Source organism: Homarus americanus, unplaced genomic scaffold, assembly GCF_018991925.1.
Source record: "Homarus americanus isolate GMGI-L3 unplaced genomic scaffold, GMGI_Hamer_2.0 scaffold59441, whole genome shotgun sequence".
NCBI classification, from domain to species: domain Eukaryota; kingdom Metazoa; phylum Arthropoda; class Malacostraca; order Decapoda; family Nephropidae; genus Homarus; species Homarus americanus.
In genome coordinates this window covers 182,262-203,617 of record NW_024755046.1, presented here as the reverse complement: position 1 = coordinate 203,617, position 21,356 = coordinate 182,262, and the positions used below count along the sequence as shown (strand labels likewise).

Genomic DNA, 21,356 nt, shown 5'->3' with positions numbered 1-21,356 from the left:
CCCGGGTGGGCTAATCCCCATAAAAGAAAACAACAACAAAGCCGCAGGAAATTAAGATTTGTTTACATCTGGCAGTTCGGCTGCTCTCTCTCTCTCTCTCTCTCTGCTTGTCTATACAGAGTACAACATTTAACCCTTCAATATATATGAGCAGTAAATAAGTGTTGCTTTCATATTCTTATGTTGAGTAATGACAATATATTTTCACATGTGCGCACTTACATACGCGCAGTCTCACTTTTTTTTTTACCATTAATGGTTAGCTACTTATATTGTTCCATTTATTAACATTAAATAATGTTACAGGTACTTCAAACGACCATATTAATTTTTTTACATTAATTTTACTACAGCTACAATCAGGGTCTTATTTTCTTCAGTTTTATATGTAGAACCAATCAGTCACTGGTTTTGTAAGCTTTAACATAAACAATGCCGGCAGCCGTCGTCTCATCGTGTGTTTTCATATTCCACATATTATTAATAGATTGTATTGTTAATTTTGCACACACAAACAAAAATTCAATAAAAACAAATTCAGAAACATTAATTCAAATATATATGAACAGTAAATAAGTGTTTCTTTCATATTCTTATGTAAAGTAATGACGATATGTTTTCACGTGTGCGCACTTACGTACGCGATCTCTCTTTTTTCTTTACCATTATCGTTAGCTACTTTTATTGTTCCATTTATTAACATTAAATAACATTACTTAAAACCATATTAATTTTACTACAGTTACAACTAAGGTCTTATTTTCTTCAGTTTTATATGTAGAACCAGTCACTCACTGGTTTTGTAATCAACGAAAACAATGCTGTGTCATTTCCTCGTGTGTTTTAAAATTCTACGTATTATTAATGAATTGTATTGCTCATTTTGCACACATAAACATTAATTCAATAAAAAAGACATTCAGTAATAAACAATAATGAATCTTTTGTACATAAGATAAATGACGCTGTTTACATGATTATGCACGTCGTCTGCAAGTTGGCGGGCCGTTCAAACCCGTCGAAATTCAAGTTTCCGCTGTCAAAATTTTTATTTATTTTTTTTGTGTGTGTTCCAATAAAATACGTTGAATTAAAAACTCGCGAAATTTGAGAAGCTACTATACGACATTTAACTCTTCAATATGTCTTCAAAGAGACCATGATGCAGAGAAAGTGGTGCTAGTGCTTCCAAGCATAAGCACAAGTCACTACCTATCCAGGAAAAGGGTGAATTTCCATGGTCCGGCACCGGTCAGGTCCCGAGATTGCCGGACTAGAGGTACAACCTGTACAGTATTACCCCGCCTAACGCGGTTTCACTTAACGCGTTTTATCATATACGCGGTGCCTCGCCAGAGCTGAACTTTCACTTAACACGGATTTTTCCACATATACGCGGTGAGTGTCCGGCTCGAGACGCTATTTTTAGATTTGCCCCACCCGCCACCCTGCCTGACTGCCTGTTTTAGCTCATAAAATTCATACAAATTACCCGGCCAGAATATAATTTACATTGCTGGAATTCTTATAATTTGGTGATCATTTTGAATATAAACATCATATATTTTGCATTAAACATACAATTTTTAGATAAAATTTTTTCTCTAGGTAACTATGTTATCTTTTGTGCAAAATATATGACATTTATATTCAAAATATTCCTGGTCTTACAAGGAATCCAGCAATGTCAATTATATTATCCTAACTTTAGTTTGAGGTATTATTTATTAAAATTTAGTGGTTATCCCACACATCTCCTTGGGACGGTTGGTGGGGGGTGGGGGGTGGGGGGGAGGGAGGGACCGACCGACCGACCATCTGTTACCCTGTGAAGAATTATTTTTTTTTTTATTAACTGAAGATATTTGTTTTAGCTCATAAAATTCATACAAATTACCCGGTCAGAATATAATTTACATTGCTGGAATTCTTATAATTTGGTGATCATTTTGAATATAAACAACATATATTTTGCATTAAACATACAATTTTTAGATAAAAATTGTTCTCTAGGTAACTATGTTATCTTTTGTCCAAAATATATGACATTTATATTCAAAATATTCCTGGTCTTACAAGGAATCCAGCAATGTCAATTATATTATCCTAACTTTAATCTGAGGTATTATTTAATACTAAATGTTAAAAACTCTGGAAGGGAGGATTGGTGGGGGGTGGGGGGTTGGGACTGACCGCGCGGTTGGAAGAGGGGGGGAGGCAAGGTGGGGTACTTTGATTGACAGATAGTGTCGTGAAGATTATTTTTTTTTTTATTAACTGAAGATATTTGTTTTAGCTCATAAAATTCATACAAATTACCCGGTCAGAATATAATTTACATTGCTGGAATTCTTATAATTTGGTGATCATTTTGAATATAAACATCATATATTTTGCATTAAACATACAATTTTTAGATAAAAATTTTTCTCTAGGTAACTATGTTATCTTTTGTGCAAAATATATGACATTTATATTCAAAATATTCCTGGTCTTACAAGGAATCCAGCAATGTCAATTGTATTATCCTAACTTTAGTTTGAGGTATTATTTGTTAAAATTTAGTGGTTTTCCCCCAAAAATTTCTCTGAGAGGGAAGAGCTGGCAGTGTAGTGTGAGAGTGGGAGGGAGTTGAGTCCATTATTTGAATGGACATTAACTTGGCGACTGTATTTCTCTATTTCTCTTAAGTATTAATTGTGTGCATGTACCATCATAAAATTAAGATGTTATTTTTACTACAACATAGGTATGTGCCTTCAAAAAGTGGAGTTTGGGGGTCGGGCCGGTTTCTATTGGAATTAATCCCATATGTTCTGTTGTTCACTTAACGCGGATTTCACTTAACGCAGGACCCTCTGGGTTCAATTGACCGCGTTAAGTGGGGTACAACTGTACTTCTTTTTTATTGTTTTATAATTTAAAAATGTTAACAATTATTTTTGGAAAAGTTAACTTTTCTCAATTTACCCCTGCGTGGGGGATATGGCCAGCAGCACCCTAGCCCGGGGTATAGGGGTTAAATATTACCCGTTGAGGAGTGCTTGGCAACACTCATTTCCACTCCATCTCTCTAATCACCCACACCTTTCTGCTTTCTCACTCTATTTTTAAAAATGCTCTGCAACGTAAAGTTAAAGGGATACAACTTTGCTCATTTACTGTACTGTATACTCATCACAATCACATTAAAAATACTTTAGGTTTTGTGTTTATTCTAGACATCTTCAGGTCATGAGACCCATTAATCACCCACCCAAGAAAGGGTGACCTGACATTTCATCAGAAGGTCAGTAATCTGAGACCACTAATCCCCCACCCTACCTCCAGCTGACATTGAGTCAGGTCAGGTCAGTTACACACGACCAGGTAATCCCCCACAGCTCCATGGGAGTGGAAAATACCAGTCTTTGCTGTAACACAGTTTCATTCACTCCCATATCATATAGATTTTCAATTTCTAAATATATTTATTTCACCAAACTCTTAGATTAACTATTCTGGATTATTATAACAAAGAAATGGAGTTTCTAACTTAATTAAAGCTGCATTTACAGACTCTGGTAGTTTAGACTAAAAAAAAACATCCCCAGCACCCAGAAATGTTCTGGGAAAGTGGGCAGGATGTCTAGTTTAGACACTCAAAAACTTTTTGCCGTAACTGAAGGTTACTGGTGTGCCCTGAAGAATGCAGTGATGGCTAGGGAAACACTGAGTAACACTGAGTCCGTTTATTATGGATGAGAGAAATACAAGTGGTGACTCGCGTGTGCCATGCACGGCTCACACAGTCAGACTGAGGCGCCTTGCCATATGGCAGCCTCGGGGCAATGTTGCCACATAACACGTGCAGTGTTGCCACGTGATAATATATATAAATGCTACTCGGCACAGTAGCTTATGTACAGGGTTGCTACTTGGCACAGTAGCTTATGTACAGGGTTGCTACTCGGCACAGTAGCTTATATACATAACCTACAGTAACCGGAATAGATTCGGGGGATAAGGAATTTTTCCGGATTTGAGAAAGTTGTCTGGTTAGCCGGAAATCTCTCTTAACCGGAAGTGCTGTGCATCATTTGTTCCGGGGGGGAGGGGGGCTGAAGATAACACTGCTTATCGGAACTGTTTATAGAAAATCAGTTGTTGTTATGTTACTACTGCACTTCAAAACTAAAGTCTTTTAGTGTATAACAAGGTTATTAAAAGAACTTTACATGAAACAATAAAAAAATATGAAACAGAGCTCTCTTGGTTGAAAATCAGACTTCAAGTCTGGTTGTCAACAACTGTTTTCACCAATATGATTGTTTCAGTTGAACGTCGATTTAAAGCAATTCAATTTATGATTATTGATTTAAAGCGACATCTACAATTAAAGACTGTTTTAATTTAAAGCGAATTTTTCCTATTTTGCACGAGTCAATCTGGCAAGTCCTGTTTTACATTTTGTGCTAATGTTTCCCACCAAACGTGTCTCTGGGCACACTACATGACTGCCCCCCACACTCTTACACCCTCACGCATCCTCAGTTCTCACGCTGACACTCTAGTGAATGGACATACTGTGTGACACTAACTCCTTCTACCATGTGCATCAACCATCGCCACTACAGTATGTCCAAGAGGCCAGCCACTACATCATTAACTACCCCAAAGGCCAAGAAATCAAGGCAAGCAATTACACTGGAGCAGAAAATCAAGGTGTTGGAAGCACTGCAGTGTGGAAATAATGCTTCAAGTATGGGGAGCCAATTTGGAGTGTCGGAGAGCTCTGTCCGCACTATAAAGCTCAGCGAGAAGGAAATCAGAGCAACCTATGCTTCATCAGATGTTGCCAAGGGTAAATTCCACCTGAAGTCTGCTATGTATGGTGAGATGGAAGAAGCACTGAAGTTATGGGTAGAAGACATGCGGCGCCAAAAACTTCCTCTCACTGGCCCCATGCTGCAAAACCAAGCCTATGAAATACAGTCTCGGATACTTGAAAAGGAAGGGAAGTCCATCAAAGACAGTAAGTTCACAGCAATTACAGGCTGGCTGAACAAATTTATCAAAAGAACGGGGCTACAAAATGTGACGCTTTCAGGTGAAGCAGCATCTGCCGACGCGGAGGCAGCCGAGGATATGAAGAAAGATATGAAGGATATAGTGATAGAAAATGGTTATTCTCCTTGCCAAGTGTGGAATTGTGATGAAACTGGGCTGTATTGGAAAAGAATGCCCAAGACAACCTATCTAATGAAGAGGGAAGAAAAGGCACCAGGGTTCAAGGTCAGTAAGGACAGACTGACGATTCTCCTCATGGCAAACGCATCAGGCACCGCATGAATGAAGCCACTCGTCATCCACCACTCAGCTAGACCTTTTGCCTTGAAAAATGTACTCATCCCGAAACTTCCTGTAATTTGGCGATCAAACAAGAAGGCGTGGATGACTTCTGATATTTTCGATGAGTGGTACATCAGCCATGCCACCCCACTTAAAAAAAAAAAAAAAAAAAAACCTTAGCAACAGGCCTTGGTTCTCAGACAACGCATATTGCCACCCCAAACACCTGTGTAGTGTGAATAAGGACGTAAACTTGACCTTCTTCCCTCCAAACGTGACTTCACTTATTCAGCCACTAGATCAAGGTGTTATTGCCTTGTTCAAGAGATATTATCTCAAGGATACCACAAAGCAAATGGCTGAAGCTATGATCAAGGACAGCAATATGACTGCAGCAACGTTTTGGACGAGCTACACCATCAAAGATTCCATAGCTAACATCACATTTGCGTGGAAGTGTGCCAGAAACTGCACTAAATGGAGTGTGGCGTAATTTGTGGCCTGAGGTAGTCCACGATTTCAAGGGCTTTGATGAAGGCAAGGGTGTGAAAGTCATTCTGAAGATTTATTTTAATGGTAATTAATGGTTCGCGATACGCTGATTCACCTTACACTGCAATATTGGAGGACACATTACCGTCGTTATTCGAGGCTTTACTGTACCATTCACTGCTCAACCGAAACACCATGTGGATGTCCTGATTACCCAGCAGGTCCCTCAGTATCCAGAGCTGACCCACCTCAGCTTTTCTCCATCCCTGGATGAGGTAGCTACTGCCAACAAACAAATGAAAAATAACAAAGCCTTAGGCCCTGATGGAATCCCAGCTGAGGTGTATAAAGCAGGAGGACCTCTGCTTACCAGCCATCTCCACTCTCTCCTGGAAAATATACGGGAAAAGGAGGAAATCCCTCAAGCTCTTAACCCTTAGGCCCCGGGTGACGTTCCAGAACGTCCGCCTATTTTCCCACCATATTTTTTACCTTTTTTGGGGGGGAGAGGGGGGAGGAAGAGCGAATTATTTTTCACGATTTAGCCCCACAGTGAGGGGGGGGGTTACTGCCAGCAGCACCCTAAGCCAGGGCTTAGGGGTTGAAGACGCCTCCATTGTCAATATTTATAAGAACAAGGGAGACTGGTCAGACTGTGGCAACTACCCCGGGATCTTGCTGCTGTCAGTAACTGGCACGTTTATCGCCCATGTCCTCCTAAACAGACTTTTTCCTAAGGCGGAAAACTTCCTCCCAGAATCTCAATGTGACTTTAGTCGACCTAACCAAGGCCTTCGACTCGGTCAACAAGGAAGCCCTCTGGTGGACCCTCAGCCGTTTTGGCTGCCCACCAAAATTCATCGCCATTGTGAGGCAACTCCACAATGGCATGAACAGCAGTGTCCTGCACAACGTCACCCGGTCTGAGTTCTTCCCCATCCAAACAGGGGTTAAACAAGGATGTGTACTGACACCAACCATCTTTTCCATTTTCTTGGCTGCCTTCCTTACTTGTGCCAGTGCCAGTGCCAGTTTAGGCAGCGGGGTGGACATCGAGTACAGGGGTGAAGGGGGGGTCTTTTCAACATAAACGACTCCAGGCAAGAACATAGGTGTCGGCAGCTTCCATTACTGAGCTTCAGTATGCAGATGACCTCACCCTTGTTGCTCACACTAAACACGACCTACAGGAGATCCTGAACACCTACGCGGATGCGTAAGCACACTTCAGCCTTGAGGTGAATGACCATAAAACTCAGATTCTCTTTCAACATGCCCCTGGTTCAGACACACCTCCACCATCCATCCAGCTTAACAGTTCTCCACCTCTCTACTGTTACCCACTTTCGGTATCTCGGCTCCCACCTGTCCACCACCGCGGACATCGATGAAGTGATTCAGCATCAGATCAGATGTGCATCTCAAGCCCTTGGCAGACTCCAAAACCGTGTCTTCAACTGTAGGGAGCTGAAATTATCTACAAAGCTGACGTATATCAAGCCGTGGTCCTCCCCACCCTGCTATGTGGTAGTGAAACATGGGTCACATACAGGAGGCACCTCAAGGTACTTGAAAACTTTCACCAACGTAGTCTACATTCCATCCTCTGAGTTCGATGGGAAGACAAGAGAACAAATGCCAGTATTCTTGTTGACACCAACTGTAGGAGCATCAAAGCTACCATTATCCATGAACATCTACACTGAACTGGCCATGTTACCCAAAAGGACGACAGTAGACTGCCAAAGCAGCTTCTTTACAATCATCTAACGAATAGTAAACGTAAAGCCAGTGGGCAATTGAAGAGGTATAAGGATAGTCTTAAGACAAACCTGAAAAAGTGCCAAATCGACCCCATCACCAGGGAGTCGATTACTCCACATCGTAATGCTTGGAGGAGCATCACACTAAAATGTGCCAATACTTTCGAATTAGCCTGACTGCAAATCGAGACAGACAAGCGCCAACGCTGTTAAGATGCTGCCACTGCCCCTCCCGCACTAGATGCAGCCTTCCACATGTGCAACGAATGTGAACGATTCTGCTGGTCCCGTATCGGCCTCTTTAGTCACTTCAAAACTCACCAACCTACAGTAGGTGACATACCTAATAACCCATCTCATTATATCATAGCTGGATGATCGTCATACTCAATTCTGAGTGACAGCAAAGTAGAAGTAAAAGTAAGTGAGTGAGTGAGTGAGTGAGTGAGTGAGAGTGTGTGTGTGTGTGTGATAATAATAATAAACGGTTTATTAATAGAGTTGCAGCCGGTGGCTGAAAATATACAGACTTACATTTGATTTAGACATAATGATATAATATGCATTGAATACATTTACAGTACATAAATAAGGAGTTGTTTATTATTTTAACAATAGATGGGATGGTGCTGTTCTTATATCTATCGGTGTGGGCTCTTATGGGCTGAATTTTGGTGTGTGTGTGTGTGTGTGTGTGTGTGTGTGTGTGTGTGTGTGTGTGTGTGTGTGTGTGTGTGTGTGTGTGTGTGTGTGTGTGTGTGTGTGTGTGTGTGTGTGTGTGTGTGTGTGTGTGTGTGTGTGTGTGTGTGTGTGTGTGTGTGTGTGTGTGTGTGTGTGTGTGTGTGTGTGTGTGTGTGTGTGTGTGTGTGTGTGTGTGTGTGTGTGTGTGTGTGTGTGTGTGTGTGTGTGTGTGTGTGTGTGTGTGTGTGTGTGTGTGTGTGTGTGTGTGTGTGTGTGTGTGTGTGTGTGTGTGTGTGTGTGTGTGTGTGTGTGTGTGTGTGTGTGTGTGTGTGTGTGTGTGTGTGTGTGTGTGTGTGTGTGTGTGTGTGTGTGTGTGTGTGTGTGTGTGTGTGTGTGTGTGTGTGTGTGTGTGTGTGTGTGTGTGTGTGTGTGTGTGTGTGTGTGTGTGTGTGTGTGTGTGTGTGTGTGTGTGTGTGTGTGTGTGTGTGTGTGTGTGTGTGTGTGTGTGTGTGTGTGTGTGTGTGTGTGTGTGTGTGTGTGTGTGTGTGTGTGTGTGTGTGTGTGTGTGTGTGTGTGTGTGTGTGTGTGTGTGTGTGTGTGTGTGTGTGTGTGTGTGTGTGTGTGTGTGTGTGTGTGTGTGTGTGTGTGTGTGTGTGTGTGTGTGTGTGTGTGTGTGTGTGTGTGTGTGTGTGTGTGTGTGTGTGTGTGTGTGTGTGTGTGTGTGTGTGTGTGTGTGTGTGTGTGTGTGTGTGTGTGTGTGTGTGTGTGTGTGTGTGTGTGTGTGTGTGTGTGTGTGTGTGTGTGTGTGTGTGTGTGTGTGTGTGTGTGTGTGTGTGTGTGTGTGTGTGTGTGTGTGTGTGTGTGTGTGTGTGTGTGTGTGTGTGTGTGTGTGTGTGTGTGTGTGTGTGTGTGTGTGTGTGTGTGTGTGTGTGTGTGTGTGTGTGTGTGTGTGTGTGTGTGTGTGTGTGTGTGTGTGTGTGTGTGTGTGTGTGTGTGTGTGTGTGTGTGTGTGTGTGTGTGTGTGTGTGTGTGTGTGTGTGTGTGTGTGTGTGTGTGTGTGTGTGTGTGTGTGTGTGGGTGTGTTGTGTGTGTAGCACAGTGTGGGTAGTGTTGTCATGTGTGTGTAGCACAGTGTGAGTAGAGTTGGTGTGTGTGTAGCACAGTGTGGTTAGTGTTGGCGTGTGTGTGTAGCACAGTGTGGGTAGTGTTGGCGTGTGTGTGTAGCACAGTGTGGGTAGTGTTGTCATGTGTGTGTAGCACAGTGTGAGTAGAGTTGGTGTGTGTAGCACAGTGTGGGTAATGTGGGCTGAGAGTGGGGGGAGTTGAACCTTTTTGAGGGGTGAGAAGTTCCGGCGCAACAGAGAGGCACCAGGAAACTCCACCTACCATCTCAAAATTTTTCCAGGACACCAGATGATGTCATCAAAGCAACCAATAACATTTTTAGAATATAAATGTTAAGAGTCATGCTCCACTAATTTCATCATTTGACCTCTTCACCCTCCTTCATGGCTATGTTTTCTATCACTTAGCAATGTAGACTAACAGTGTAAAAAGAATTGTTCTCCATTTTCATGATATAATCAAACTAAAACACAGGTATTATAAAAGAAAACATAAAAATTAACAATAATGCTGTATAACAAATTGTAAAGAAAATTTGTCAGTCATGTTAGTGTTCTCAAGCCTTCTACCTCTTAACCCCTTAATTCCCATTGACTCAATGGTTATTATAATGTGATATTCTTAAAAACAACTACTGTACTGTGTTATAGGAGAACTGACTATACTACAAACTCAATTTCATCACATTTCCTCACCATTTTTCTCCGCCGCTCCATAAATCTATGCTCTGCTTGAGTCATTGTACGTGTTGAAGATGTAGGCTCATCTGGATAATCTGTTGTTGCTTCTCTTCGAATGCTGGCTTCCATCTGCTTTTCTATGTCCTTTTTCTTCTTTTTCTTTTTTCTAAAATAAATCATAATCCCAGTGATTAAAAGAGTACCGTCTCGTTTGTTCATGCATTAACAGTTACCTATTAGATGGGTCATTCTTTGAATAAAAGGACCCAAACCCCCAAAAATTTCAACAAAAGAATTTCTGATGGTTTATAATCCTACATGTCCTGGAGAATGATATACTAAAAGTCCATATATATCTGATGATGAGAAATTAAAAAAATCTGGGTCATTTTCAAGACAGGTGCCAGTCAGGAAAAAACAACAATAAAATTTGCTTGTTTTCCATGTACTGTACAGTATAGTCTCGGTTTACGCGGATTTTTTATACAAGGTTGGTCATTTACGCGGCACCTGTCCAGACGCGCCAATTATTAGTTACGGGGTACACTCCTGAATTTATGCGGGAAGCAGCGCGGACAAGCTGTGCGCTAGGTCGCTCTTACGTCACCGCTGACCTCAGATGACGTTTCGGACTGTGATTGGGCCACGCATCCCCTCCGCTGCGAGCTGTGATTGGTCTATTTAACTTTGCTTGTCCAGTCAACAAAACATTACCGAGTTCTTCACCTGCCACCCACCACAGCCAGCTCAAGTCAGTAATAGTGAGGATATGGACTTTGAGGGGTTTGACAAGGAGGCCCTGCTAGCCTCTGTGGTGGATAGTAATACAGGTGAGGGCCAATAATCTGCCCTCTGCCTCGGAACCAATCCCCCATCCCCGTGTGCCCAGCCATCTCTTCTACGAACGTACTGTAAGTGTTAAAAAACTTAATATTATTGATATTTCTCTTAACTATTAATTGTGTGTGCATACCATCATAAAATTAAGATGTTATTTTTACTACAACGTACGTATTGTGTCGGAAAAAGGGTAGTCTGGCGGTCGGCCCAGTCTCTATTTCAATTAATCCCATATGTTCTGTTATTTCGTTTACGCGTTTCGCGTTATATGCGGACCTCCATGGGTTTAATTGACCGCGTAAAACGAGACTATACTGTATTGTTCATTTCAAGGTAATTCAGAGTATTAAATAAGTATAGAATTGTTAGAAATATTGACACTTGCACACATTATGACATTATGCTTAGGGACTTGATAATGGCTGACTGAACTGGGTCTTCAATGTTGCATCTCCAGGCAATATCTGAGTGCTTACTTATTTTTGCAGCAGCAGGGCATTTCAATTATTTGAAATCTGTTCACCTCTACCTACAAACAATGCTCGAGCTTGAGACACGACAGCCTTTGATGCATGAGAGTTTCAGAAAAGGATGCATGTTATACGGAGGAGTGATCAAGAGTGTGCAGTATTTGGGCAGATCTTGTAATTGAACAAACCCTCGCGAGATCATTGAAAAGTACAGGTGGTTTGACCCACAGTAGTGGGATGACATAGGAACAATGGACTCTGTGGACAATGTCGCAACCAATCACATCACAATACAGCAGTGCAATGCAAGAAATCATCGATAAAACCTATACCACAAACAAACAACACAAGGAATCAAGAGGGATATCACAGATTGCCATGATTCATGCGGGGAGGGTACAAGTGTTTCTTATATTCTTACCATTGAGTTCAGATACCTTCACATTGGCTACTCACCCAGGGGAATATGGTGTATTACTAAATAGAAATTCACTTCACCACCCGACATTCCTTGTGATTTATACATGCTAAATGATGATTTAATGAATTCCATTAATTTCCAACATCCATCTAAGTTATTGGTTATACTTTGTCATAACAAATCAGTCATTACGTTTTGTAATAATAAGATAGGATCACAGATACGAGCAGATAATTGCACTTACATTTATTTGGTAAGGTTCCATACACTGATTTACAATTTGCATGGATATATGTCAAAAGGGAGTTTTGAACCTGGGCACCACACATTTGATTACAGTACAGTGGTCCCTCGGTTAACGAGCACAATCCGTTCTAGAAGGTTGCTCGTTAACCGAAACCATTGTTTCAATGGGTTTTTGGGTAATTGGTTCCAGCTCACCGAAAATTGCCTAAATTCAACAAAAAAGGTAGAAAAGTACACTTACTTTGAGGTGTGTATGTAGAAGGCTCCTGGATGATGATGATGATGGGAATTAGAATGGGGGTGGAGAAGAGAAGGCATTGGGGTGGAAGAGAAGTCACCCCATGGTGCCATTTCACCCATAAAATTTTAGTTCTCTTGGTGTAATTCAAGATTAATTTCTTTAAATAAACACTGCACTGCATTATATATTGTCAATATGTAAAATAAATTTCAAAATGACCAATAATTTGCTTGCAAACACAGAAAAAAGCGTTTAGTTGAAGTGAGTCTCAAGCAAGATGTTACCTCCACTGAAAAGACACGAAGACTGACGCCTGTATGGTGTGCTGAGAGGCTGGATGGCGCGCATAAAACTAGCTTCATTACCTTCAATTATGCTCAATAATTGTTAAAATGACTAAAAAATTTAATATTAAACATTTAAAATTATGGAATAGTATAAACTCCTTGATATGTGCTAAAATGGTAAGGAATTTAAGCCCTAGAACCGATTACTGTATTGGTGGACTAATACTACAGCTGGTGGACCGCCAAATGCAAGCGAAAACATGTTCAGGTCGGCTCGTAAGAAACTCGTTAATCGAGGGATTGCTCGTTAACCGAAGTTAAGAATCTTATGGAAGGTAACTCGTTAACCGAGTCGCTCGTTAACTGAGGGACCACTGTAACCGTTTTTGATCAGGGATGACTTGCACCTTGACGCATTTCCCATGAAAACGAAGGTTAGATCTGAAAAAAAAATACCTGTACATCCAAATGTATCAGAAGCCAAACATCTCGTGAAAAAATTCGAGCGTGTGCTAAAACGAAAAATTACCATCGTCAAAAATTACCGCCACCTCAGTTAGCTTATATACAGTAGTGCTCCTGGGTAAATTTTTACAAGAGGACAACCATGGATTTTTTGTTGAGCAATGTGTTTTTCCTTTGGTTTAAACAGAGTTAAGGTTAATTTATAGTAGTGCACCATTGGGTATTAGAAGTATGCGTTCCCTCTGGTTTTTGATGATTTTTGAACGAATTTGACATTCATTTCCATCGGAGATAAACCCCCCTCCCTCCCCACCCACACTCTTAAGGGAAGATGTTAGGAAGTGGGAGTTTTGGGATGGAGGAAATCTCAGAAACAGGTGATTTAAAATGGAGAACATGCCCAAAATCCTTCAAAAGTCATAAAAAAAACCATAGGAAAAAACATATTTCTAAAACCAAAAGAAATATAACCTAACTTAACCTACCCCTTTTTCTGAGTAAAATAACATAGAAAATCACCAAAAACAAACCAAACCTCACCTAACCAAGGGGGCTCTGCCCCAGCATCTTACCTTAATCTGAAGAAGAATCAGGTTCATTTGGGTCGTCAATGCTTAAATCGATGATTTGAAATGGTGGTCGTGGGAGTCGGCCACTTTGAGGAGGTACAGGCAGGCTGCTTGAATGACAATGCCAAATGTGATCTTCACGATACGTACACTGATTTTTACAGTTTGGACAACTCATGTTGTTCGGTAATACTGTACAGTTAACCCTCACTTTACGCGGTTAATGTAACCCGGAGGGTACCGCGGAAAGTGAGGAACGCGTAAAGTGAATAACATAACATATGGGATTAATTGAAATAGAGTCCAGGCCGACCCCCAAACTCCACTTTTTGACGACACACAACTATGTTGTAGTAAAAATATTATCTTAACTTTATGATGGCATGCACACACAATTAATAATTAAGAGAAATATCAATAATATTAGGTTTTTTAACACTTACATTAGTAGAAAAGATGGCTGGGCACACGGGGATGGGCGGTTGGTTCCGAGGCAGAGGGCAGATTATTGGCCCTCACCTGTATCACTTGTATCAATTGTATCACTATCCACCACAGAGGCTTGCAGGGCCTCTTTGTCAAACCCCCCAAAGTTCATATAAGTCCATATCCTCACTATAATTATCACTATCACTGACTTGGGCCGGCTGTAGTGGGTGGCGGGTGAAGAACTGGTAATGTTTTGATGACTGGGCGACCTTGTGCGCACCATTTTCGCGCAGCTTACACAACATGGCGGATGGCGGGAGGTTTGGATCCAAAAATGGCGCGGCTTGCCAGCCGCTCTCCGCGTAATGGGGTAAACGCACCACGGAATGTGAGCATGTTAGGTTCCGACAGGGCACCGCGTTAACGGTGAAACGCGGAATGCGGGACCGCGTAATGTGAGGGTTGACTGTACACCGTGTGTTTTTTAAAATGCAAAGGCCTCAGTATTTCTCTGATGGAACTCGGCAAGAGACTAAAATAATTGCGTTGACAATGTCTGCACAGATTTTCCACCTGTTCAGCCAAATCTGGTACTGAAATTAATAATTTCCCTCCCAACGCACCCACACATTGCTCATTGGCGAAGACAAAGAGCTCTTCCCCAATAATAAGTCTCCCCTCGCCCTGCACTCCCCAAAAATAACGTTACCCTCACCCTCTACTTCCACTAGCCAATAAGAACTTCCACACCACCCACACACATGCGCTGTAGAAGAAGAAGCGAACAAAAGAGCACATGGGAGCAGGAACTGAGGGAGGAAAGAGCTTCTCCGCCTGACATAAACAAGGAATAGGGGCGACTTGTGACATACAAAGGATAATAAAATTGGAAAAATAACATCTTGGTTATCCTTAATTTCCAATGAAAATGTCATAGACGAAAAATGTCTTAGAATTGTCTAAACATTCAGAAAAAAACATATTTCTAGCACCGAGAGTTAGAACGGTGCACTACAATACAAAGATGGTACAGGTGTTATTTTACTTTAGGACACAGCGTGCCCAAAAGTTATAAACTACTGAAACATTTAGATCTCCCTATTCTGAGCATTTTGAACCCCATATATACCAGGCGGAAATAAATAAAAGTGGCACGTAGTTTTCAGTCTTCGCCTCAGCAAGGAAATATTGACTGATGTCATCCAGTCGTGACCAATAATGTATCGATATCATCACGGGAATTTTTTTTGAGCAATCACATTTGATTTTTTCAAAGGACGCATCCTGGGTACAATTTTAATTTCATTGACCAGTCTCACAATGGCCGTGGTGGAGGTTAGTTGTCATTTGTGCTCCTACAATTATTTTAAGTTTATTGCTGAGTTTTACGAGAAAGACGATCATTCTATCCAATTCTTATGTATCCCTGGTCCTTCCACTTCTAACTAAGGTATTGTACTTTCGGACATGGCGCACCCCAAAGTTTTAAACTACTGAAACATTTAGGTTAGCTTAAGCTAGGCCTACCGGGGGTTAGGTTAGGTTTTGTTACGTTAGATGACTCGTCTTCGTTTTTTCCCCCACCCAAAAAACTCCGATTTCTCAGGCTCTCCCCATAATTGTGGGGGGCAAAAACGAGAAATTTCCGCCAAAAATGAAGGTCAGATTCATTTAAAACACATCAAAATACACTGGAAAAACATATTGGTCAACCCCTAGGGACTCATGTCTTAAAAGTAAAAATTTACCAAAAGACGAATGTTAAGACACTTTTCTTCTATGATGCTTCCTTCGCAAATGACTTAAAATTATCTAACCTAACCTCCTAACCGGGGGGGTCCGCACATCCTGGATCCCCTGGTATATTTAACCCTTAGGCCCCGGGTGGCGTTCCATTATTTTTGGAAGTTGTTTTTTACTTGATTTATCCCCGTGCGCGGGGTTACTGCCAGCAGCACCCTAACCCAGTCATTTGCGAGAGAAACATCATTAAAGAAAAGTGTCATAACATTGTCTAAACCATCAGTAAAACACATTCCTCAACAAAAAACCCAATCCGGTTAATATAAAGGACTAACCCATGAGCGTGTTATTTTTATTAGTTTATTTTATTACAATATTTTCATCAGTGAGTTCTGATATGATGATCATTTATTGTGGAAATTGTTCGTTTCATAGATAATTAGGCACCTAGGCGCTAACTAGTTTATCTTGCAGGCAGTAATGAGGCCACGATCTGCTGAGGGGCTTTTCCTCGCCTGGGGCAGCTTGTTTTTCAGCATGTCGTGTGAAGGTTGTTGCCGATCTTACATGGACATAATTTGTGAATTTAGGGGTAAAGACAACGAGACCCTTCAATTGTTCCTTTACATGGAGACTGAGTTCTGATATGATAACCATTTATTGTGGAACCTGCCAACACAGCAAATCAATCTGCCGCCCAGGGTGCATAGCGTCTATGCAGCCATATCATCTCAAGTCCAGAAAATGCCTCAAATATCACCATATCACAGTAAGTTCTTTCTATTTAATATACCGGGGGTCCGGGGGGGCGGAGCCCCCAGGTAAGGAAGTTAGGTAATGTTAGGTAGGTTTGTTTGGTGAGGTCTGTTTTTCATACCCATAAATGTTAACTTACGTTTATGTTTAAAACATCCAATTTTGGTATTTTTGTATTAGTGCACACAACTTTCCAAACCCAAATCTTTTATCATATTCGAATAAGGCGTCTAATTTTAAGATAATTTTCTTCCAGTACATTACCGTCACAAATGTATAATAACGGAGACAGCGCATGTCAGATATTTCTCTATTTTCTTCCATTAATCTTCTGCCATTATCGCCTACCGGACCTCCCACACTGTGTTTCCTTCATAAATCATCATGCGCATGCGTTCCTGTACACGTCACGCGGCCAATGAAAAGTGTATTTTTTTGCCACCAATTTATATGAATTGTGGTTTAATTTGCGGTATTTTTTGCCCAATCAGATTCGATTGCGATTTTGGGTCTCATATTTCTTAATTCAAATTCGTTTCTGACCATGGAAGTCTGTGATGGGTGTCACTTCAATTATATGGAGCTGATTGAGCACTTTGGGGAAAAAACGAAGAAACTATAGCATTTATAGATCTCATGGTGTTCTCCCAACATCAGTAAAGTGTCCTAAGTGTAAGAACGAGTGTATATATCATCAAGACCAACATAGTTGGCATTGTAGTAACTCATTCCTTATTCCTAAAAGAAAGAAGAGACATTGGTGTTCGTACACCGTCAGAGATTACAAAGGAACCAGAACCAGGCCAATAAGGTAAGAAATAAGTGATTCCATCATATGGTGAGAGTTCGGTTAGGTTAGGTCAGGTTAGGTCAGGTTAGGTCAGGTCAGATTAGGTTAGGTCATCCAAAAAAGGTCCGGTGTATATGTTTTTCCCATGTTTTTTTTTGGTCTATTTTGTATTTGCTTGGCCATGATTTTTGTCGGAAAACACCCCACCCAAAACACCCGATAACTAAAAAACAGGCAATTTCTGACAGACATCAAGGTAGGAACCCATCAAAACACACAAAAATACAATAGAAAAACATAGTTTTTACTTTCTAACAGAGTTGTGTGCACTAATACAAATGAACCTGATATAACCTGACCTAACACACCCATAGGTTGGGTATGTTAGGTTAGGTTCTATTAGGTTCTATGCATTATCGTGTTAATTTATCTGTTAAACAATTTACCTTAATATTGAGGTTAATATAAATCAGCAATGGCGAGGAGGAATTCATGGAAGCGTTCACCATCATTTATAGGAAACGTGACTGACACACTGGTTTACATTGTGGACACTTTACTGACGATGCAAGAACACCGTGAGCTCTAAAAATATCTATGGCTGCTGCCTCAGTCTCAAAAACAACGGTGAATAACCCGCTAGTCAGCCAAGGTACACCCTCCACACCCTGAGCGGGAATCGAAAGGTACTCTCATTGGCGCTCGGGTGTTACGTCACATAAATACTAACGCTGATTCGCACACAAGACGTAAAAATAAAATTACCACTAAATGGCTAAATAAAAATTTTCAATTATCTCGAAAACTATAAACTTCCGACGGAAACGTTATAGAGGATTTTTTTTCTGTATCTAACCATGTATGACTGAATATTCGAATCCCTGGTGACATTTATCCCACATGGAGGGTTCGACTAATTACCCAAATGTAATAATAATAATAATAATAATAATAATAATTAACGGTTTATTGAAAGAGCTTGGCAGCCAGAAGGCTGGAAATATACAGTTACATATTTGGGGAATGGGTTTCGAATTACAAATACTATACAAGTAACATAAGTGACACAAATAAGACATATAATAACTAGATGGGGAAAAGCTCAAACTACAGTTCATTTCAACATAGTGACAGTGCAAGGAGTAGTGTTTACTGGGAGTGAATACACTGGTTTATTACAAGTTATTGATAATTTTTACAATGGTTGGGACTGGGCTGTTCTTATAGCGATCAGTTCGTGCACGTATGGGCTGGATGCGGTTGTGGTGTCGAACAGCAATTCTCGGACTAGGGATCTCAGGTGGTAGTAGGAGCCGGTGTCGAGGATGGTGTAGAAACTTCTTACCAAATTTGCAGATGAGGTCGTGGTGATGGTCAGTGAGAGTCGAAAGGGTCAGTGTGTTGAGCGCTTCTTGATATGTGGAGTAGGAAGGGAGAGAATAATCTTGCATGCCCTCTTTTGCACTTTTTCTAGGTGTTTACGTTGTGTGGCATTTAGGGAGGAAGACCAGGTGGGGGAGGCATAGGTGAGCTTGGGAAGTATGAATGTTGTGTAAACACTGAGGAGCTCGGGTGCAGGAACTCCGAGGGACTTGAGTCGGCGGAGGAGGTGGAGACGGAAACTGGAGGATTTGACAACTTCACTGACGTGTGTGGTTTCCAATTTAGTTTGTTGTCTATGGTGACGCCGAGGAGCTTCGTGGAATCTACAACCTGGAGTGTGTTCGGGCCTAGAGTAATGGAAGGAGGTGGGACAATGTCGGAGGAGAGGTTGATGTGCATAACCATGGTCTTCGTATGGTTGATGGTGACATGGTTGTTGGTGGCCCAGTTTTGGAGACTGTTCAATAAATCCTGAAGGGCGGTATAGTTGGGAGCAGAATTGTTGACGCTGATCCCAATGGTGGAGTTGTCGACATATTTCCAGCGAGCAGGGGTTTCTCTTAGGGCATCATTGATGAGCATAAGGAAGCAGAGTGGTCCCATCTTGGTGCCTTGGGGACGCCACAGGTGAGTGACTGAAAGGTGGAGACAGCCCCTCGAGCGTACAGCTTGGCGTCGGTCACTGAGGAAGTCTGTAAGCCATGGTATAAGACTTCTCCGAAGCCGAGGTCAATAGCTTTGTTGATGATTATATTGTGGTCGACTAGGTTTAACGCTTTAGTGAAATCAATGAAGGCGACAGCTACAGACGTTTTTCGTTTCTCGAGATGGCGGTATATGTAATCGAGAAAGCTGACAAGACAGTGAGTGGTGGAGGAAGTTTTCATGTTGCCAAATTGCTGAGGGTCTACGACTCCTGCAATATCAGCATAAGCCCAGTCGAACACAATGAAGTCAAATAATGGTCCTACATGAATAAATCGGGTTACCAATCATTTCTCGACTAGTATTTGGTGTCACAAAGTAAAAAAAAATTGGAAAACGTAATTTAATTTGAGTTAATAGATCGAGTGCATGTACCTAACCTAACCTAACCTCGACTAGTATTTGGTGTCACGAAGTCACAAAAAATTGGTAAACTTAATTTAATCTGAGTTAATAGATCAAGTGCATGTACCTAATCTAACCTAACACAACACAACACAACTCAGATTAAATTAAGTTTACCAATTTTTTGTGACTTTATGACACCAAATAATAATCGAGAAGTGATTCACAGCCCGATTTACGCTTGTACGACCATCATTTGACTTCATTGCGGCTACATTTGGGTACATTTGGGTAATTAGTCGGACCGCACATGGACCTTTTCTTGATTTTTGCTACACAGTTGTTTTGATGATTTTAAGTATATTAATAGAAACGACAACTTTCTATTATAATTTTAAGTATTTTTTAGGATGTTTTTATTTACTCTATCCGACTTGACAATTCTCCTCCCGTCCAAATTTTTGTTGTTTATCTTGCTGAATCCCTTTCAAGAGACCTTTCCTAAATGATGGTGAACGCTTCCACGTATTCCTCCTCGCCATTGCTGATGTATATCAACCTCAATATTAAGGTAAGTTGTTTAACACATAAATTAACACGATAATGCATAGAACCTAACAGAACCTGACCTAACAAACCCATAGGTTGGGTATGTTAGGTCAGGTTCTACATATTAGGTTCGATGCATTGTCGTTTCCATTTTTGTGTTTAATATCATATCAGTGTAGAAAATTTTCAACCAATTCCTTCTGGTGCTCACCCTTTTCTACACCTTTATCGTCCTATATAATTACCAAGAATCCATGGTTTTCCACTTGAAAAATTTACCTGCTCCTGATATACAAAGGGGGTTAGTTTAGGTTATGACAGTGTTCAAAATATTAAAATCCGCTCAAAAACCTACAGCCATAGGTATCCCCACAATAACTGTTATATAACTTTAACTCACTTTTTCAATCCTGAATCATCAACACCTTTCAACTTCAAAGAACCTTTAGCAGCGAAGTACACCTCGTCCTCCATCTTGTTTGTTTACGTTACACTTAGGAAAGTATGTAGGAGGAAATCGCGCGTTTCCCTTACTTTACTTTGAGTTTGAGGCTTCCGACTGGCCTGCCATCTAGTAGCCACTGGCCAGTCGCCTCTAAGAAAGAAAACTATTTTCTTTATCTCTTAAGGGTAAATTATGATAGAAAATGAACATATAGCAAAACTACGATATATATTTCTATGACTCAATATTTTACTTTAAATTTATTTCTTGTGCATGAATTATTATTGTATACAAGAGCATAGATCCTGGGGAGATACATCCCCCTATAATCAAGTTGACGGATTTCCTATACAGTGTAATCAAAGTCACAGGAAAAATTGTACAATATGTTATTAGTTATCATGTTCAAAGACACATTTCCACAAGTCCCAAGTCGTCCTCCCCGTCAGTCACAAAATATGTATGTCAATGGACTTGGAATGATTTGTACACACACACACAAATATATATATATATATATATATATATATATATATATATATATATATATATATATATATATATATATATATATATATATATATATGCTGATAACCACAA

At 40.7% G+C, this 21,356-nt stretch overlaps 1 protein-coding gene across 3 annotated transcripts; it reads right to left on the bottom strand.

Moving 5' to 3' along the window:
* Positions 1-3,967: 3,967 nt before the first annotated feature.
* On the bottom strand, positions 3,968-20,897 carry LOC121856149 (protein FAM32A-like). 3 transcript variants are annotated; one of them, XM_042351465.1, is made up of 3 exons: positions 20,712-20,893; positions 10,088-10,238; positions 3,968-4,125 (listed from the first exon to the last, which is right to left on the bottom strand). In XM_042351465.1, the coding sequence occupies exons 1-3, from the start codon at positions 20,783-20,785 to the stop codon at positions 4,117-4,119; spliced, it is 234 nt and encodes a 77-aa protein (XP_042207399.1). In that variant the 5' UTR covers positions 20,786-20,893; the 3' UTR covers positions 3,968-4,116. The 3 variants fall into 3 exon arrangements, with proteins under 3 accessions (XP_042207399.1, XP_042207397.1, XP_042207398.1); XM_042351463.1 differs by lacking the exon at positions 3,968-4,125 and adding an exon at positions 4,135-4,961 and having other exon boundaries at positions 20,712-20,897; XM_042351464.1 differs by lacking the exon at positions 3,968-4,125 and adding an exon at positions 4,135-4,947 and having other exon boundaries at positions 20,712-20,894.
* Between the last annotated feature and the right edge of the window lie 459 nt (positions 20,898-21,356).